Genomic DNA, 15,662 nt, shown 5'->3' with positions numbered 1-15,662 from the left:
TGATTCTTTAAAATTTTTTATTTTAAATTAATTCCATTAAAATTGTTATCTTGGCATTTTATTTAAAATTCTTGCATGGAATTATATACTATTTAAGCATAATGTGATTTCAGAAATGATAGTGTATTTTGCTATCCTAATTCTTTCAATTTTAACATCTGAATGTTGCTTTTTTCCATAATTTTCAAGTTTTTAAAACTTTTATTAGATATCTAAAATACAGATTTGAATTTATAGCAAAGTGAGATACTAGCATTCTGCTACTACAGCTGATTTACATTGGCTTTATAAGACATATAAGAAAAGTTTCACATAACTCAGAAGGACATAATAAGAAAATGTTTCTAATTAACAGTTTTAAATTTCTAAATTTTGAATACCTAAAAAATACATCAAATTCTGAGATGTGTAATGAATATCATCAGGCCTTTGTTTAGTCTCCTTGATTTAAAAAATCCTTAGTTGTATTAATCTTAACATTAAGAATTTTCATTTCTCCTATGAATAATTAGGAATTGGCTATATTAGACTTTTGAAGAGCTAATTTTTGAGATTTTCGTAGCCAATTTTTGTATCTAATTTTAAAATCTAATAAATAATATATAGGAAGAAGTATATCAGTACTTGCAAATGTGAGTGGGGACTAAACACTCCAATCAAATGTCAGAGATTGAGACTGAATATAAAAGCAAAACCCATCTATGTCCTTCCTTACAGGAAGATGCATTTTAAGTACAAATACATGAAAGAAAGGTTGAAGTAGAAAGGATAAAAATTTACCACTTGAGTAGCCATGTGTGTAGCATATGCTAAATATGTATTTTCTAGCATATTCTAAAAAGGCAACACTATAGTGTGGAAGGAAGATCAGTACTTACCTAGGCTGATGTTTCAGGGAGGGGATTGACTATAAAAGAGTACAAGGGAACTTGTTGAGATGATGGAAATTTTCTGTCTTATGATTATGATGGTGTTCACACACATACACGTTTACCCATGCTTATGAAAATTTACACATAAACTGGGTGAATTTTATTGTATGTAAATTATACCTCAATATAGACTGATTTTGTCTGACTTCTTCCCTGTAATGATTCCCATGCAGGGTTATTCTCTAGTGAGAAATATCTCATTCAGTCCACTCAGAAAGGGAAGAGTTGAGGGGAGTAACAGTGGCAGAAGAGCTTCTCTTTCCTGCTTTGGACTTTATATGTTATCATGCTAATTTAACTCAAAATTTAAGTTCAAGAATATGAAGTAGGTAATTCATCAGGAATTAGATTAACTATTAACTTTGCTTTAATTTGTCTCATTTTACAGTAAACGGGTATTATATTTGGATGGCAGTACCGCTTAGAACATATACTCATTTATATTTCACTTTGAAGGTGGATTTTTAAATATATGTTTCTGAATTACATTGAGCTCTTATTATTTGATTCAATCATATATTGGTTATTTGGTTAACTGGAATATAAGAATATAGCATAATTTCATTTTATTATTAATATCTCTAAATTTTAAACATGTTTTTTGAAATGTACTAAGATCTTTAATTTATTAAATGTTAGTCTCTAAAAATCTGAGATATTTTATAATTATAGTTCTTCTAGATATGAATGCATTTTTAATATATATATTTGCTTATTTTTTCAGGCCTGGTTGCAGTATGCTTGAAATTTGGGATGTGGAAGACCCTTCTAACTCAGCTAACCCTCCCTTATGTAGCGTCTTGCTCAAGGATGCAAGGCCATACTTCACCACAGTGTTTCAGAATAGTATGTACAGAGTGTTAAAAGTTAATTGAGAAAAGACTGCCCGTTACACTGTGGTGCAAAGAGGTGCACAAAAACAATCACTTTAGTTTATTTACATTAATAAAAATCACAAGCTTTAATAAGGGACCCTTAAAAACAAGATAGGAAAAATGATTTAAAGTTTTTCTAATTTCTAAAAGGTAAATTATTTCATTGTTTTCCATTGAATGTCAGCCTTATTAAACTTGTCATATAAATGAGTAAATCATTTCATATTCCATAAATAAATGTTCATCTTAAAGTTTTAAAGAAGAAAAATATATGTAAGAGAACAATGAAATTGAATAAATCAAGAATATATAAGTCCTTTTGTATCCAACGAGGCGAATTGCTTCTAATTTTCTCTAGTTCTAGGATGTACCAACTCAAACTCTTTAAAACACTTAGAAGAGACTAATGCAGTTTCTGAAATGACACTTCCCTAAGATCCTGCTACTGATCACAACCTCTGTCTTTGTGAGGAAATTTGTTTGTAACCATGTGTCTATTAAGGTTGTTTTTGCCTTTAGTAGCCCTCAGGAAAGATCTTTAATAGCTTTTAACAACTTTTTTTTTAATCATTTCAAGTTTTTTTCAAAACAGCTTATTTTGCAATGTTTTCAATCTTTTTAAATTTATTTATCCAGCCAGATATTTTCCACTGATCAGTTCTCAATTTAAGTTCAGCAGATTATTAATCTGTCTTTTAGAATACAGTGGTTTTTTTTTTTTTCTTTTACTATCCAAGTAAAATTGTTATAGTACACAGTCAAATTTAGGGCTTAAGCATTATCAGAAAAGAAAATCCAGTTAACTTTATCAAATAAAATTTGAAGAAGCAAAGGCATTTTCATCTTGAAGTCCTGTAGCTCATTGGTCATAGTCATTTTTACCCCAGTCACCATCTTTTTTAATAATATGTTTTAAGTCCTTATTTAGTTTTGGTTTTGGATGAGGACAGTAATGTTTTATAGATCCTCTCTTCCAGTATAAAACCTATCCAACAGTAATGCTTTGAAAAGTGGTAGTTCTCTAGAAAATATGGTTGCCAAGTGGAAAGTTAAACACTGTCTCTGATTGATAGATGTTGAATATGCCATATCTGTAGTATTTTAATGTGCATCTACTTTAATAATCTTGGAATGTTTGTAATTCCCTTGTTTTTGGCCCTCTCTGTGTTTGAGATAGCAAAATGACTTAATCCCATAGATTAGTTCATTTATAGTAGGTAGAAAAGTACATATACCGGAAAACCAATAAATTATTTTTCAACTTTTATTATAATTGTAAAATATTTTAATACAAGATACAGAACAGCTAGGAATATAAAATTGTATTTATATTCACATTTCAGATACTTTGTTTTGATCTAAGTATGGGGCAAAGAAGTAAAGGAGATAGAACACCTAACACAAAAATTGAAATATATTTTGGATGATGCTTTCATAGGAACTATTCTAAAGAAGTTGGTAGAATTTTTAAAGAACTTTATCAATTAATAAAATATGCAGTACAAGTATATTTACATGGATGTATATATAGGGAATCAATAAAATTATTTTCAACTTTTATAGTTGTAAAATATTTTAATACAGGATGCAAAGCCACTAAGAAAGCATTATTTTAGCATTTTCAAATATTTCATTTGGTATAAATGTGAGATAAAAGAGCTACAACACCTAAGATTAATGAAATTAAAGTAGCACATTTTGGATAGTATTTTCATAAGCAACATTTAAAAGAAATTGCTAGAATGTAGCAACAAAAATGGATGAGTTGGATTAACTAAAACATATTTCATATAAATATAATGTATTAATGTGAATTTATGTTATTTTCACGTGCTATATGTGTTTTAAATTAAAAAAGCCCTTGAAGATCCTGGCATGTGTTTTCTGTCTTTCTTCATTCTTTACTAAAACCCATTTGGAAATTGAAATCACTCTGATATAAAAGTAGAAATCATGGTTTCCTGACCATGTTTACATTGATAGTGTTTTTTTAACCATTTTAAATCAATTCTGTGTAGTCTCACACGAAAGGCAATGTACTATGGAGGAAATAGTGTGGCTTTGTAACCAGGTGGATCTCAGTATGAATCCTGATAACTTTCATTTACTAGGTATATTACCTACCATCCATCGAAAAGATATTTCTTGAACACTGATTGTATGTCAGGCACTATTCGTGGCTATGTGGCTCTACTCTGAAAACTTAACAAAACTTAACAAAAAAGGAGACTCACACTACCTACTTGGCAGAGTCATTTTGAGGATTGGTGAGATGATGTGTTAGAGCACATTCAGGCCCTCGACAATTGACAATTGTTAGCCCATTTACTCTTTCTCCCTTACCCACCAACCGGTTCTGTAATACCGTGTTACCTGGTGTGTTGTCTCAGAATTCCAAATAGTCCTACTTTAAAAAAAAAATGTTATTCTTTAGTTGGAGGGAAATTGCTTTACAGTATTATGATAGTTTCTGCCATACAACAATGCAAATCAGCCATAATTATACATATATCACCTCCCTCTTGAGCCTCCTTCCTGAGCCTCCCTCCCATCCCCAACTCCCACCCCTCTAGGTCGTTACAGAGTGCCTGGCTGGGCTTCCTGTATTATACAGGAACTTAGCACCAGCCATCTGTGCTACACATGCCAGTGTATATGTGTCGATGCTACTTTCTCCACTCACCCCACTCTCTCCTCCCCGCACTGTGGCCACAAGTCTGTTCTTTACATCTGTGTCTCCATTCCTTCCCAGTAAATAGGTTCATATACTAATGCAAATAGTCCTACTTTTCTTTAGTGTCTGTAAGTAAGAATACTGGACCACTGCTTACTTTTTTAATATAAATTAGGTCATTACATTCTTGTCTGTGTACATTTTATTATCTGTTCTTTGGAAATCTAAAAAAAATATGCATGAATGCTGTTCGTTGAGTAATGGGTAGATTTTTCCTCAGTGCAAGGAAGCATTTTCCTTAGTTTCCTATGGTCATAGTTTTGCACACTTACTTGAAACCATGATAAAAGTGAGTTGTGCACAAGTTCAGCAATTCCCTCCACCATCAAGTTGTCAGAAGCTGATATACAGCTTCAGTGAATAATATGTGTGTTATATGCTAGTCTTTTGCTGCTAAGAACACTACATCAAAAATCATTGAATACTTTTCATGGGGGATTCCCTGGTAGCTCAGCTGGTAAAGAATCCACCTGCAATGCAGGAGACCTGGGTTCAACCCCTGGGTTGGGAAGATCTCCTGGAGAAGGAAATGTGTACCCACTCCAGTATTCTGGCCTGGGAAATTCCATGGACTATATATCAAAAAGAGTTGGACATGACTGAGTGACTTTCACTTCACTTTTCATGTTAATTTTAATAATAAAACTATGCTTATATTTTATATGTTTGTATTATACAAGCCATACAAACTCATTATGGAAAATTAGTTTTGAAAAAAACAAAATTTAAAAGGGGAAAATGTTCACCAAGACATTATTAATATCTCATTGTTTTCTTCCAGCCTTTAGGCATAAGTTTTTGTTGTTTTAATGTAAACAGTTTTATCTTTTGTTCTTCATGTAATAAATATGGAAGTGTTACATACAAACTGTTTTTAATGGCTCCATAATGCCCTATTTTGTATATAAATATATGCACAGATATTTGTATCTTAACCATTATTTAGCTGTTTCCACTTTTGCGACTACGTGGATATCATAGTACAATATATAAGATATGTATAGAACACTGCCATGAATTCTTTTTTTAATTTTCAAATTATTTCTTTAGGGTACATTCCCATAAATTTCTTTCAATAAAACACTATGGATACTGTCAATGCAGTTTGCCTCAAATTACCTCTGCAAAAGTATTGTATGCATCACCAAAAATCAGTGTGTGATAATGCTCATCTCACAACACTCGTTAGCACTGGGTTTTTTATTAGTACTTTTTTGCTAATTTGTGACACCCAAAATGGTATTAATTATCATTTTAATTTGCATTTATCCCATGGTTGGTGTGATTGGGCCACCTATTGATGTTTGTAAATGGTTCCATTTCCTCTTGTACATTGTCTGTTTCCATTTGTCTGCATATATTTTATGAAAGCCCAGCCTGGCCCTGAGACCAGCCGTGTTACAGATCCTCACTGTTGGGGATTCTGTCTTGTCATTAACTATTCCATGAAGTCGATAAAAATGCCGTATTAGTTTACCTACTCCTCAATAAGCTGGGCGTGATGCTTCAGCCTGTCTAAAATAGTTTATAATTTATACTATATACTTTATACTATATATATACTTTATAGTATACCCAGGATGTCATATTTAATATTAAATGCCACGTTTAAAAATCTCAGTGCTTCCACTGCTTTTAAATAAGGATTCAATGATCATAATTTCATGCTTGGACACCATTGACTTTGTAAATTGTGTTTTATGTATGAAATTTCTTAAACCATTATTATTGATCTCATCTGAGCTGCTTTTTATAGGTTATAGAAGGCAGAATTATTAAATTTTCAAACCCAAGAATGTTCATGGAAGCCTTATTTGTACCTGGTGGAGGGAGCTGGAAGCAACCTAAAGGCAAAAATAGAGTGAGTGAGTAAAACAAAACAGTTCCATATAATGGAATATTATACAGGGGTAAATCATCTATTCACATGTCAATAGGAATGAATCTCAAATATAAGGTTAAGAATAAAAAGCTTGGAATTTTCCTGGTGGCCCAGTCATTAAGAATCTGCCTGCCAATGCAGGGAACGTGGGTTCAATCCCTGGTCTGGAAAGATCCCACATGCTACAACTACTGAAACCTGCCTAGAACCTGTGCTCTGCAGCTGGAGAAGCCACCACGGTAAGAAGCCCGCTCACCACACAGAGCAGCCCCTGCTCACAGCAAACTAGAGAAAGCCCATGCTGCAATGAAGACCCACGGCATCCAAAAACAGATACATAAATTTTTGAAAAAAGAATAAAAAAGTTAGCAATGGTTGTATGTGTATGCATGTGTAAGTATATGTGGTATTTGTATATAGCCTAAAAGCAAAACAAGAATATTAGGAGATACATGTGTAGCAAAACAATAAAAGCATAGGCAGAATTCACACAAGAGTTAGGCCAGCAATCACTTCTAAGAGAGAGTGCAATCCAGAGGAACCCTGGGTGCTTAAATGTCCCTGTTCTAACTGGGTGTTAAGTATGTAAGTTTTCATTTTGTAATTAAGATGTGTGTATACTTGATAACGTTTGATATATTTTACACCCTTCAAAGTAAGGCATTGATACCACATCAGTGGTTCTTAAGCCTCAGATTTTCTTTTAGTGGTTCTAGGGTGCTTAACGGAGAAGGCAGTGGCACCCCACTCCAGTACTCTTGCCTGGAAGATCCCATGGACGGAGGAGCCTGGTGGGCTGCAGTCCATGGGGTCGCTGAGGGTCGGACACGACTGAGCGACTTCACTTTCACTTTTCACTTTCATGCATTGGAGAAGGAAATGGCAACCCACTCCAGTGTTCTTGCCTGGAGAATCCCAGGGGCAGGGGAGCCTGGTGGGCTGCTGTCTATGGGGTCTCACGGAGTCGGACGTGACTGAAGTGACTTAGCAGCAGCAGGGTGCTTAAACAAGCATCATCAGACTGGAGTACAACTTGTCTAATTCTCAAATTGTAGATGAGCGTACATTTGTGTGATGTATTACTTAGTTTCTTTAAATGGCAGATGATATGACAGTGCCTGTATTGAACAACCAAACTGGATAGAAAGTGATTATTTAAAATTTTTTTTCTATAGAAGTAATTCATGTTCATAAAGGGAAAGTTGGAAAATCCATAATAGTAGTAAAGTGCATGATCTTTCAGGAGTGGTAATAACTTTTTAAAAATTACATTATAGACTGAAGAAAGACATTCGTAGAAATTTTGTTACAATTCAGAATATATATATATATATATTTTTTTTGGAAGAAACCAAAATATTTTATTATAAGGTAGTCACACCTTATAACAACAATAACACCAATAACAAAGAGCAGTTGCCCTAGAGTTTTCAATATACATTTACAACTTATCTACATCCACTTTCTTTTTTTTTTAATTTTATTTTATTTTTAAACTTTACAATATTGTATTAGTTTTGCCAAATATCGAAATGAATCCGCCACAGGTATACCTGCGTTCCCCATCCTGAACCCTTCTCCCTCCTCCCTCCCCATACCCTCCCTCTGGGTCGTCCCAGTGCACCAGCCCCAAGCATCCAGTATCGTGCATCGAACCTGGACTGGCGACTCGTTTCATACATGATATTGTACATGTTTCACTGCTATTCTCCCAAATCTCCCCACCCTCTCCCTCTCCCACAGAGTCCATAAGACTGATCTATACATCAGTGTCTCTTTTGCTGTCTCTACACAGGGTTATTGTTACCATCTTTCTAAATTCCATATATATGCGTTAGTATACTGTATTGGTGTTTTTCTTTCTGGCTTACTTCACTCTGTATAATAGGTTCCAGTTTCATCCACCTCATTAGAACTGATTCAAATGTATTCTTTTTAATGGCTGCGTAAAACTATAAGCAAGGTGAAAAGACAGCCTTCAGAATGGGAGAAAATAATAGCAAATGAAGCAACTGACAAACAACTAATCTCAAAAATACACAAGCAACTCCTACAGCTCAACTCCAGAAAAATAAATGACCCAATCAAAAAATGGGCCAAAGAACTAAATAGACATTTCTCCAAAGAAGACATACAGATGGCTAACAAACACATGAAAAGATGCTCAACATCACTCATTATCAGAGAAATGAAAATCAAAACCACTATGAGGTACCATTTCACGCCAGTCAGAATGGCTGCGATCCATAAGTCTACAAGCAATAAATGCTGGAGAGGATGTGGAGAAAAGGGAACCCTCTTACACTGTTGGTGGGAATGCAAACTAGTACAGCCACTATGGAGAACAGTGTGGAGATTCCTTAAAAAACTGGAAATAGAACTGCCTTATGATCCAGCAATCCCACTGCTGGGCATACACACTGAGGAAACCAGAAGGGAAAGAGACCCGTGTACCCCAATGTTCATCGCAGCACTGTTTATAATAGCCAGGACATGGACGCAACCTAGATGCCCATCAGCAGATGAATGGATAAGAAAGCTGTGGTACATATACACAATGGAGTATTACTCAGCCATTGAAATGAATATATTTTAAAAATGTGCAATATAAAGTGGCTTCTTCATGTCCTTAAGATAGCCTCCATGTGATGAGAATTCTGTTTTTGCAGCCCATCAGAGTATTTGACAGCCTCTGCATATCAAATATTCATGTTGTTTAATAGTTAGGATAAATGCAAATTTGTTTTTGTTTTTTCAAAGGTCAAGATTTTTATTACTCAGCAGTACCTTGTTTAGAACTTAAAATTGGCCTCCCTGTTTCTCTTGTATCGTGCTAAATTACCTCGTTTTCTCCTCCTGTTGTCAACTACAAAGATTAGAAAAAATACAAAATGTACACAGTTAATAGAATACTGTATATATCCATTAGATATTTTTTCAAAAGCAAAATTTCTATCATGTTTCACTAATATTAATAGGGTACACTGCTTTTCTTTGAAATAAGATCTAATCAAGTATTAATATTTGCTATCTAATACTCTTGGTATGCTCTGTAGCTCTTAGAGTCCTGTCTTTGATCTTTTCAAAGTACATTGTCTGCCAACTGTACAGATACAATATACAAGAGTCTGTTCAGATAGCAGGTGATAATCATCGCACTGTGATCAGTGCTGGAGCGCAATGGAAGGAAAGACGACTGGGTCCTTTCATAAAAGATATCCTAGCAGACGTGCTGCTTGATTTGATCTAAAAGGGAAAACAGGAAGTAACCAAGGGGGACTGCAGTGGTGGTGGGGGTCTTTCCAGGTAAAGGAGGCAGCATGGCATCATTAGAGGACATGACTCAATCTGGGCACTGCACTTTAGTTCAGTGAGAGCACCCGGGTGTTGAGATATTTACCGTAAGTTGGAGAGATGGGGAGATCCTGAAAGCAGCAGGGTCTTAAGGAAAGTTAGGCCTCTGGAGTGGTAAGAATATGCATGCCTTACTTTCCAGTCTGTTACCTCTCAGGCTCTGTTTCTTCATCTGTAAATTGGTTATAACACCTTCCTCACCTAAATACTTTGAATTGTGTGCATAAATAAGATATTCCATGTGGAAGTGTGTTAGAAAGCACCACCCATGAGATTCAGACACTGAGTCAACACTCACCTAGATGTTAATAAGAAAGATCTAAGAATTATTAATCCAAAAGAGCAAATATGTAACAAAATCACTTATATTGACTTTGTCTTATGTTAGAGGAGCAGATGGTGATTGCAGCCATGAAATTAAAAGATGCTTACTCCTTGGAAGGAAATTTATGACCAACCTAGATAGAATATTCAAAAGCAGAGACTTTACTTTGCCAACAAAGGTCCGTCTAGTCAAGGCTATGGTTTTTCCTGTGGTCATGTATGGATGTGAGAGTTGGACTGTGAAGAAGGCTGAGCGCCAAAGAATTGATGCTTTTGAACTGTGGTGTTGGAGAAGACTCTTGAGAGTCCCTTGGACTGCAAGGAGATCCAACCAGTTCATTCTAAAGATCAATCCTGGGTGTTCTTTTGAAGGACTGATGCTAAAGCTGAAACTCCAATACTTTGGCCACCTCATGACTCATTGGAAAAGACTCTGATGCTGGGAGGGATTGGGGGCAGGAGGAGAAGGGGACGACAGAGGATGAGATGGCTGGATGGCATCACCGACTCGATGGACGTGAGTTTGAGTGAACTCCGGGAGTTGGTGATGCCCAGTATGCTGCAATTCATGGGGTCGCAAAGAGTCGGACACGACTGAGTGACTGAACTGAACTGAGAGGAGCCTTTGCAGATACTGACTTCCTTATTATGCTTGCCTGATACTAAAATTCATCTGTAACTTTTAAACACAGACAGTCTATTTTTTTTTTTAATTCCATAAAAGAGGTACGTATGATTCACGTATAGACATTGAGATTTTTCAAATGAAGCTGAAGGGCCCTTCATGGAATACTCTGGATTGAATCATAACCCAAGAATGTAGGAGTTAACATCGTACAGAAATAGCACCTCAACTACTGGAAAAGAAACAGCCTGTTCACATGCCTTCATCTGCGAGAGACCTAAAGAATACAAAGGGAATCTTCACATGAATGGAGTTTGTTTTAACTAGGTTAGTGTGGCAGCCTCAAAGGTACACCAGCGCTCAGACCTTCTTCTGGGAAAAAACTAACTGTCCACCTACAGTTTACTGACGGCCTCCTCCTGCAGCCCCTTCTGCATCTGCCACTACTGTTCAAGGAAGGGTCACACTCTCCCGGGAAGTCCTCAGCCAGTGACAAGGCATAGCAGGGTACCAGGGCCTGGCCGTCTCTGCCCAGTGCTGGACTTTGGAACTCCCTGCTGAGTAAGCCAAGACCTGGTTGGATCCCCCTGGCTCTCCTTTCTTGCTCCTTTTGTTGTAGGTATCAGATCCACCTCATTCCTAAAATCTTCCCTAACCAATCCAGCTCCCTCCTCTAACAGCTGATCCCCCCTTCCAATAAGCCTCTTGTCCTCTCTCAGCATCTGTTTCCTGGAGAATCTGAACTAACCTAGGTGGATGCCAGCCCGAATCCCAAGCAGAGCAAGTTCAGGGTTTTTGTCTCAGTCTGCCGGGGATTCTGGAGAGTTGTGCTGTTCTGTGTGTGTGCAGGGCTTATAAATACAAAACAAAACAACTCTGTAGGTAAGTCAAGTTTTCCATGAATTTTCCTGACCACTCAGAGATGGTGCCTCCAATGAAACTTCTTTTTAGAAGTTCACTGAGGCCCTGAAGGTAATCCCTTTTCTGGCTATATCGTGGTAGCTGTTGTCAGGAGAGGGGGACTGCATGACTGTGAGATGCCCATGCTTCTCACACCCTGGACCTTAGTCAAACCTCAGAGTTTCCAGAATAAAGTGCTATGTGAACCATAGAAGCCAGGCATTCAAACCATCAAAGCTTAGTAAATACACATGCACGCTTCTTTGAGGATTTAGACACTGAAATTTGATCACAAATTACTCTAGCCAAGTCCAGTTATCTTAAATGTAACAGCTGGGCTTTATTAGACACTCTCTGCTGCTGCTGCTGCTAAGTCATGTCAGTCGTATCCAACTCTGTGCGACCCCATAGACGGCAGCCCAACCAACAGGCCTCTGTCCCTGGGATTCTCCAGGCAAGAACACTGGAGTGGGTTGCCATTTCCTTCTCCAATCATGAAAGTGAAAAGTGAAAGTGAAGTCGCTCAGTCGTGTCTGACTCTTGGCAACCCCATGGACTGCAGCCTACCAGGCTCCTCCATCCGTGGGATTTTCTAGGCGAGAGTACTGCAGTGGGTTGCCATTGCCTTCTCTCTAGTATACTGAAAAGCAAAGCTACCATAATCTGAAACATAGTTCATGTTTATTCCCCATACATACAAAGATAATTTGCTGTATTATAAAAACAATTTCTTTTTGTAATAACTAGGAGGGAATGTCCACTAAAGTTATAGTGCACAAAATGTTTATTTTATATATGCCTAGTGCCATCTGCTGGCTGTGACATATTATAACATTTGTCATGAAATTGTGTCCTACTCTTAGTGACTCCAAGGGCTGTATTCCCCAGGCTTCTCTGTCCATGGAATTCTCCAGTCAAGAATACTGGAGTGGGTTGCTATGCAAACTGGTTCCTTGGCACTTTTATAGGTATGTTATTTCAGCAAACTGATTCCTTACCACTTTTTGTAGGTCTTGTTATTTTGTGAATGAAATGTGTTTCATGTTTGCATGTGTTTTAATAGAAAATAGAGGGCGTCCCTGGTAAAGAGTAAGAGTCTGTCTGCAATGCAGGAGACCTGGGTTTGATCCCTGGGTTGCGAAGATTCCCTGGAGAAAAGAATGGCAACCTACTCCAGTATTCTTGCCTGGAAAATTCCATGGAGGAGCCTGGCAGGCTACAGTCCATGGGGTCTCAAAGAGTCCAACATGATTGAGTGACTAACACTTTCACTTTCACTTTAATAGAAAATAGGAAAAATCCAAAGGAGAAATGAAGAGAACTCAAGGACATGAACTGCACTCTTTTTTTTTTTTTACATTGTGATTTACTCACAGTGATAGAAGCATAATTACTGCTTCCCTCCCTTGCCCCCACACCTCTGCTATTTCATTCATCCAACTCCCACCTCCCATGCCTTAGAAGGTTCTGTTTGATTTCGTCCCTCCCTCCCTGTCCAGGACCACGGATACACTGATACTCCCAACACAGCACTTTCACTGCAGCAGCAATGAACTGCTTGAAATGGCCATGTCCCTTTCTCTTGCCTGTGCTCACACTCTCCCCCAAGTCTGTCAAGGCCTTAACTGTTGTTCTCCTCTTGCTCATCTTTCACGTCTCTGCTCAGAAGCCCCCTCCTCCTGGAAGCTGGGGTCCTGCCAGCTCCTCTGTAGTCCACTAATGTCACTTCCCTTTGCCATGTTGTTTGACCATTTAAGTTGTCTGACTATCCTTGGGAGTCTTTAATTGAGCTGTGAGCTACTAAAATACAAGATTCATATTTATTTCTGTTTTCCACCCACCTCAGTACCTGGCACTGTACTAGATACACTAGGCAATCCCTAGTAAAATTTCAGTAAATACTGCGTTAAGGAATAATGTGGAAAATAACTAGAAAAATTGAGTGGTGAGTGATCCCTTTAGGTCTCTTTTCCTGTTTGCTGCTGTTGCTGCTGCTGCTAAGTTGCTTCAGCTGTGTCCGACTCTGTGCGACGCCATAGACGGCAGCCCACCAGGCTCCCCCGTCCCTGGGATTCTCCAGGCAAGAACACGAGTGGGTTGCCATTTCCTTCTCCAGTGCATGAAAGTGACAAGGGAAAGTGAAGTCGCTCAGTCATGTCCAGACTCTTAGTGACCCCATGGATTGTAGCCTACCAGGCTCCTCATTGCCTTCTCCACCTTTCCTGTTTACTGTCCCTCTTATACAGTTATTACTAGTTTGCTTGTGTGCCGTCATTTCCAACTCTTTGCAACCCCATGGACTGTAGCCCACTAGACTCCTCTGTCCATGGGATTCTCCAGGCAAGAATATTGGGGTGGGTTGCCATTTCCTTCTCCAGGGGATCTTCCCAATCTGGGGATCAAACCTGAGTCTCCTGCATTGCAGGCAGATTCTTCACCTGCTGAGTCAATTATCCCACAGATGGATCAACAAAGTCTTAATTATTTTCAAGTATCCAACACTGTATTAGGTGCTCTGAGGATCAAGTTCAAAATATCAGTATCTAAATTAAGACTGAGTTTGGATCCCTGCTCTGTCACTCACTAGCTGGGCACTTCATTTAACATTTTAAAATTTTACCATCTTCAAAATGGAGGTAATAAAGGTATATCCCTCAAAATGGCCTTTTGAAGAAAAAGAAGTAACACATGTAAAGAGTACGAAACAGACTTAAGAGTCCAGTTAAGCTGCTTGTTGTTGTTCTTTTGAAAGTCCAGGAACCGACTGAAGATCAGCACAGAGAACTGCTGCCTAGGTGGGGGTTCTTTATTCCTTAGGGACTCTCTGCCCCCTCTAGAGTCTATTGTCAGCATTTTGCTATGTCAGTTTGTAGAAGCTTTGCTACTGTGTTGTTTCTCTGATCAGGGCTAGCTAATTTCATATCTTTAATTTTAAAAAGCCATTCTGCTAAAAACAGAAATGTGCACAGCCTAAATATGTGACTGTATTTGGCTTCCCTTGTGGCTCAGCTGGTAAAGAATCTGCCTGCAAGGCAGGAGACCTGGGTTCAATCCCTGGGTTGGGAAGATCCCCTGGAGAAGGGAAAGGCTACCCACTCCACTATTCTGGCCTGGAGAATTCCATGGACTGTATAGTCCATGGGGTCGCAAAAAGTCATACACGACTGACCAACTCTCACTTAAGGCTTATTCTACAAAAGCTGGTAACTATAGTGTGGCCAGATCACGTTGCCTTTAAAATAACTTAGAATTTACTCAGTTGGCTTTCCCTTTAGGTATAAAATAAGAAACCCAACCATCTCAGGTCTCCAAAGTGTAGCTTCTGATTAACTTCTCACCAGTAAAGGCAAGGCAAATTAAAACAGAAAAATAACTGCTTTTAAAAAGGACATGAATACCATCAAGGGAGTTGATTTCCTGTGTACAAATTTTACCTAATGTCACAGGCTCATTGGGTAGAGGTTGGTGAAAGTGGCTGTCTCAGTTTACTTCTAGATGGAGTTTGCAAATATTTTTCTAAATTTCGGTTCTTATAGATGACTTAACCTTAAGAGAGTCAAATAGGAGAAAGGGTAAACAGAGGCAAGGGTTTGTGGCTTGGTTCTTTAACAAGTCATTCTCTCTCTTTTCTCTACCTCTCACTCCTGCTACTGGAAACAAGGTTCAGAGAAAGAAAGGGATGGTAGAAGAGGGGAAGATGTGGAGGGAAAGGAAGGAGGTGGCTGGTGGTTGAGGTAGATGATAGTAGCTATCTGGTTTGCCTGGAGCAGCTTCCCAGAAGCTCTTTTCCACATAATTGGATAAAGCCATGATGGTGGACAGCCATAGTATAAAACTTGTCTTGTAAGACCAGTCTCTCAGATTATCTACTTAGGCTGGGGACTCAATCTCAACCCAGCCGACTTTTCCACACTCTGCTCCCCTCAACAGGTGATTTATTTTTTTTCCCTAGGCACTATTTTCCTACTATTACTAGGACCCAAGAGAAAATAAACATTGATTTTACAACGTTTTAGCTAATGCCACTTTCTCAGCT

The 15,662-nt window shown here is 37.9% G+C and overlaps 1 protein-coding gene across 1 annotated transcript in view; it reads left to right on the top strand.

The window, feature by feature from the left end:
• The window catches only part of DPY19L2 (dpy-19 like 2), a 92,978-nt gene extending 89,297 nt beyond the window's left edge, over window positions 1-3,681 (top strand). The window contains exon 22 of the mRNA XM_027539512.1: window positions 1,657-3,681. Within this exon, the coding sequence (XP_027395313.1) occupies window positions 1,657-1,807 (151 nt within the window). The 3' untranslated portion in view covers window positions 1,808-3,681. The remainder of the gene's footprint in view (window positions 1-1,656) is intronic.
• The last annotated feature ends 11,981 nt before the right edge of the window (window positions 3,682-15,662 follow it).

This window comes from Bos indicus x Bos taurus, chromosome 4 (assembly GCF_003369695.1).
Source record: "Bos indicus x Bos taurus breed Angus x Brahman F1 hybrid chromosome 4, Bos_hybrid_MaternalHap_v2.0, whole genome shotgun sequence".
In the NCBI taxonomy this organism is placed as follows: Eukaryota; Metazoa; Chordata; class Mammalia; order Artiodactyla; family Bovidae; genus Bos; species Bos indicus x Bos taurus.
Note: the sequence above shows the minus strand (reverse complement) of the source record. Positions and strands in the feature narration are given on the sequence as shown.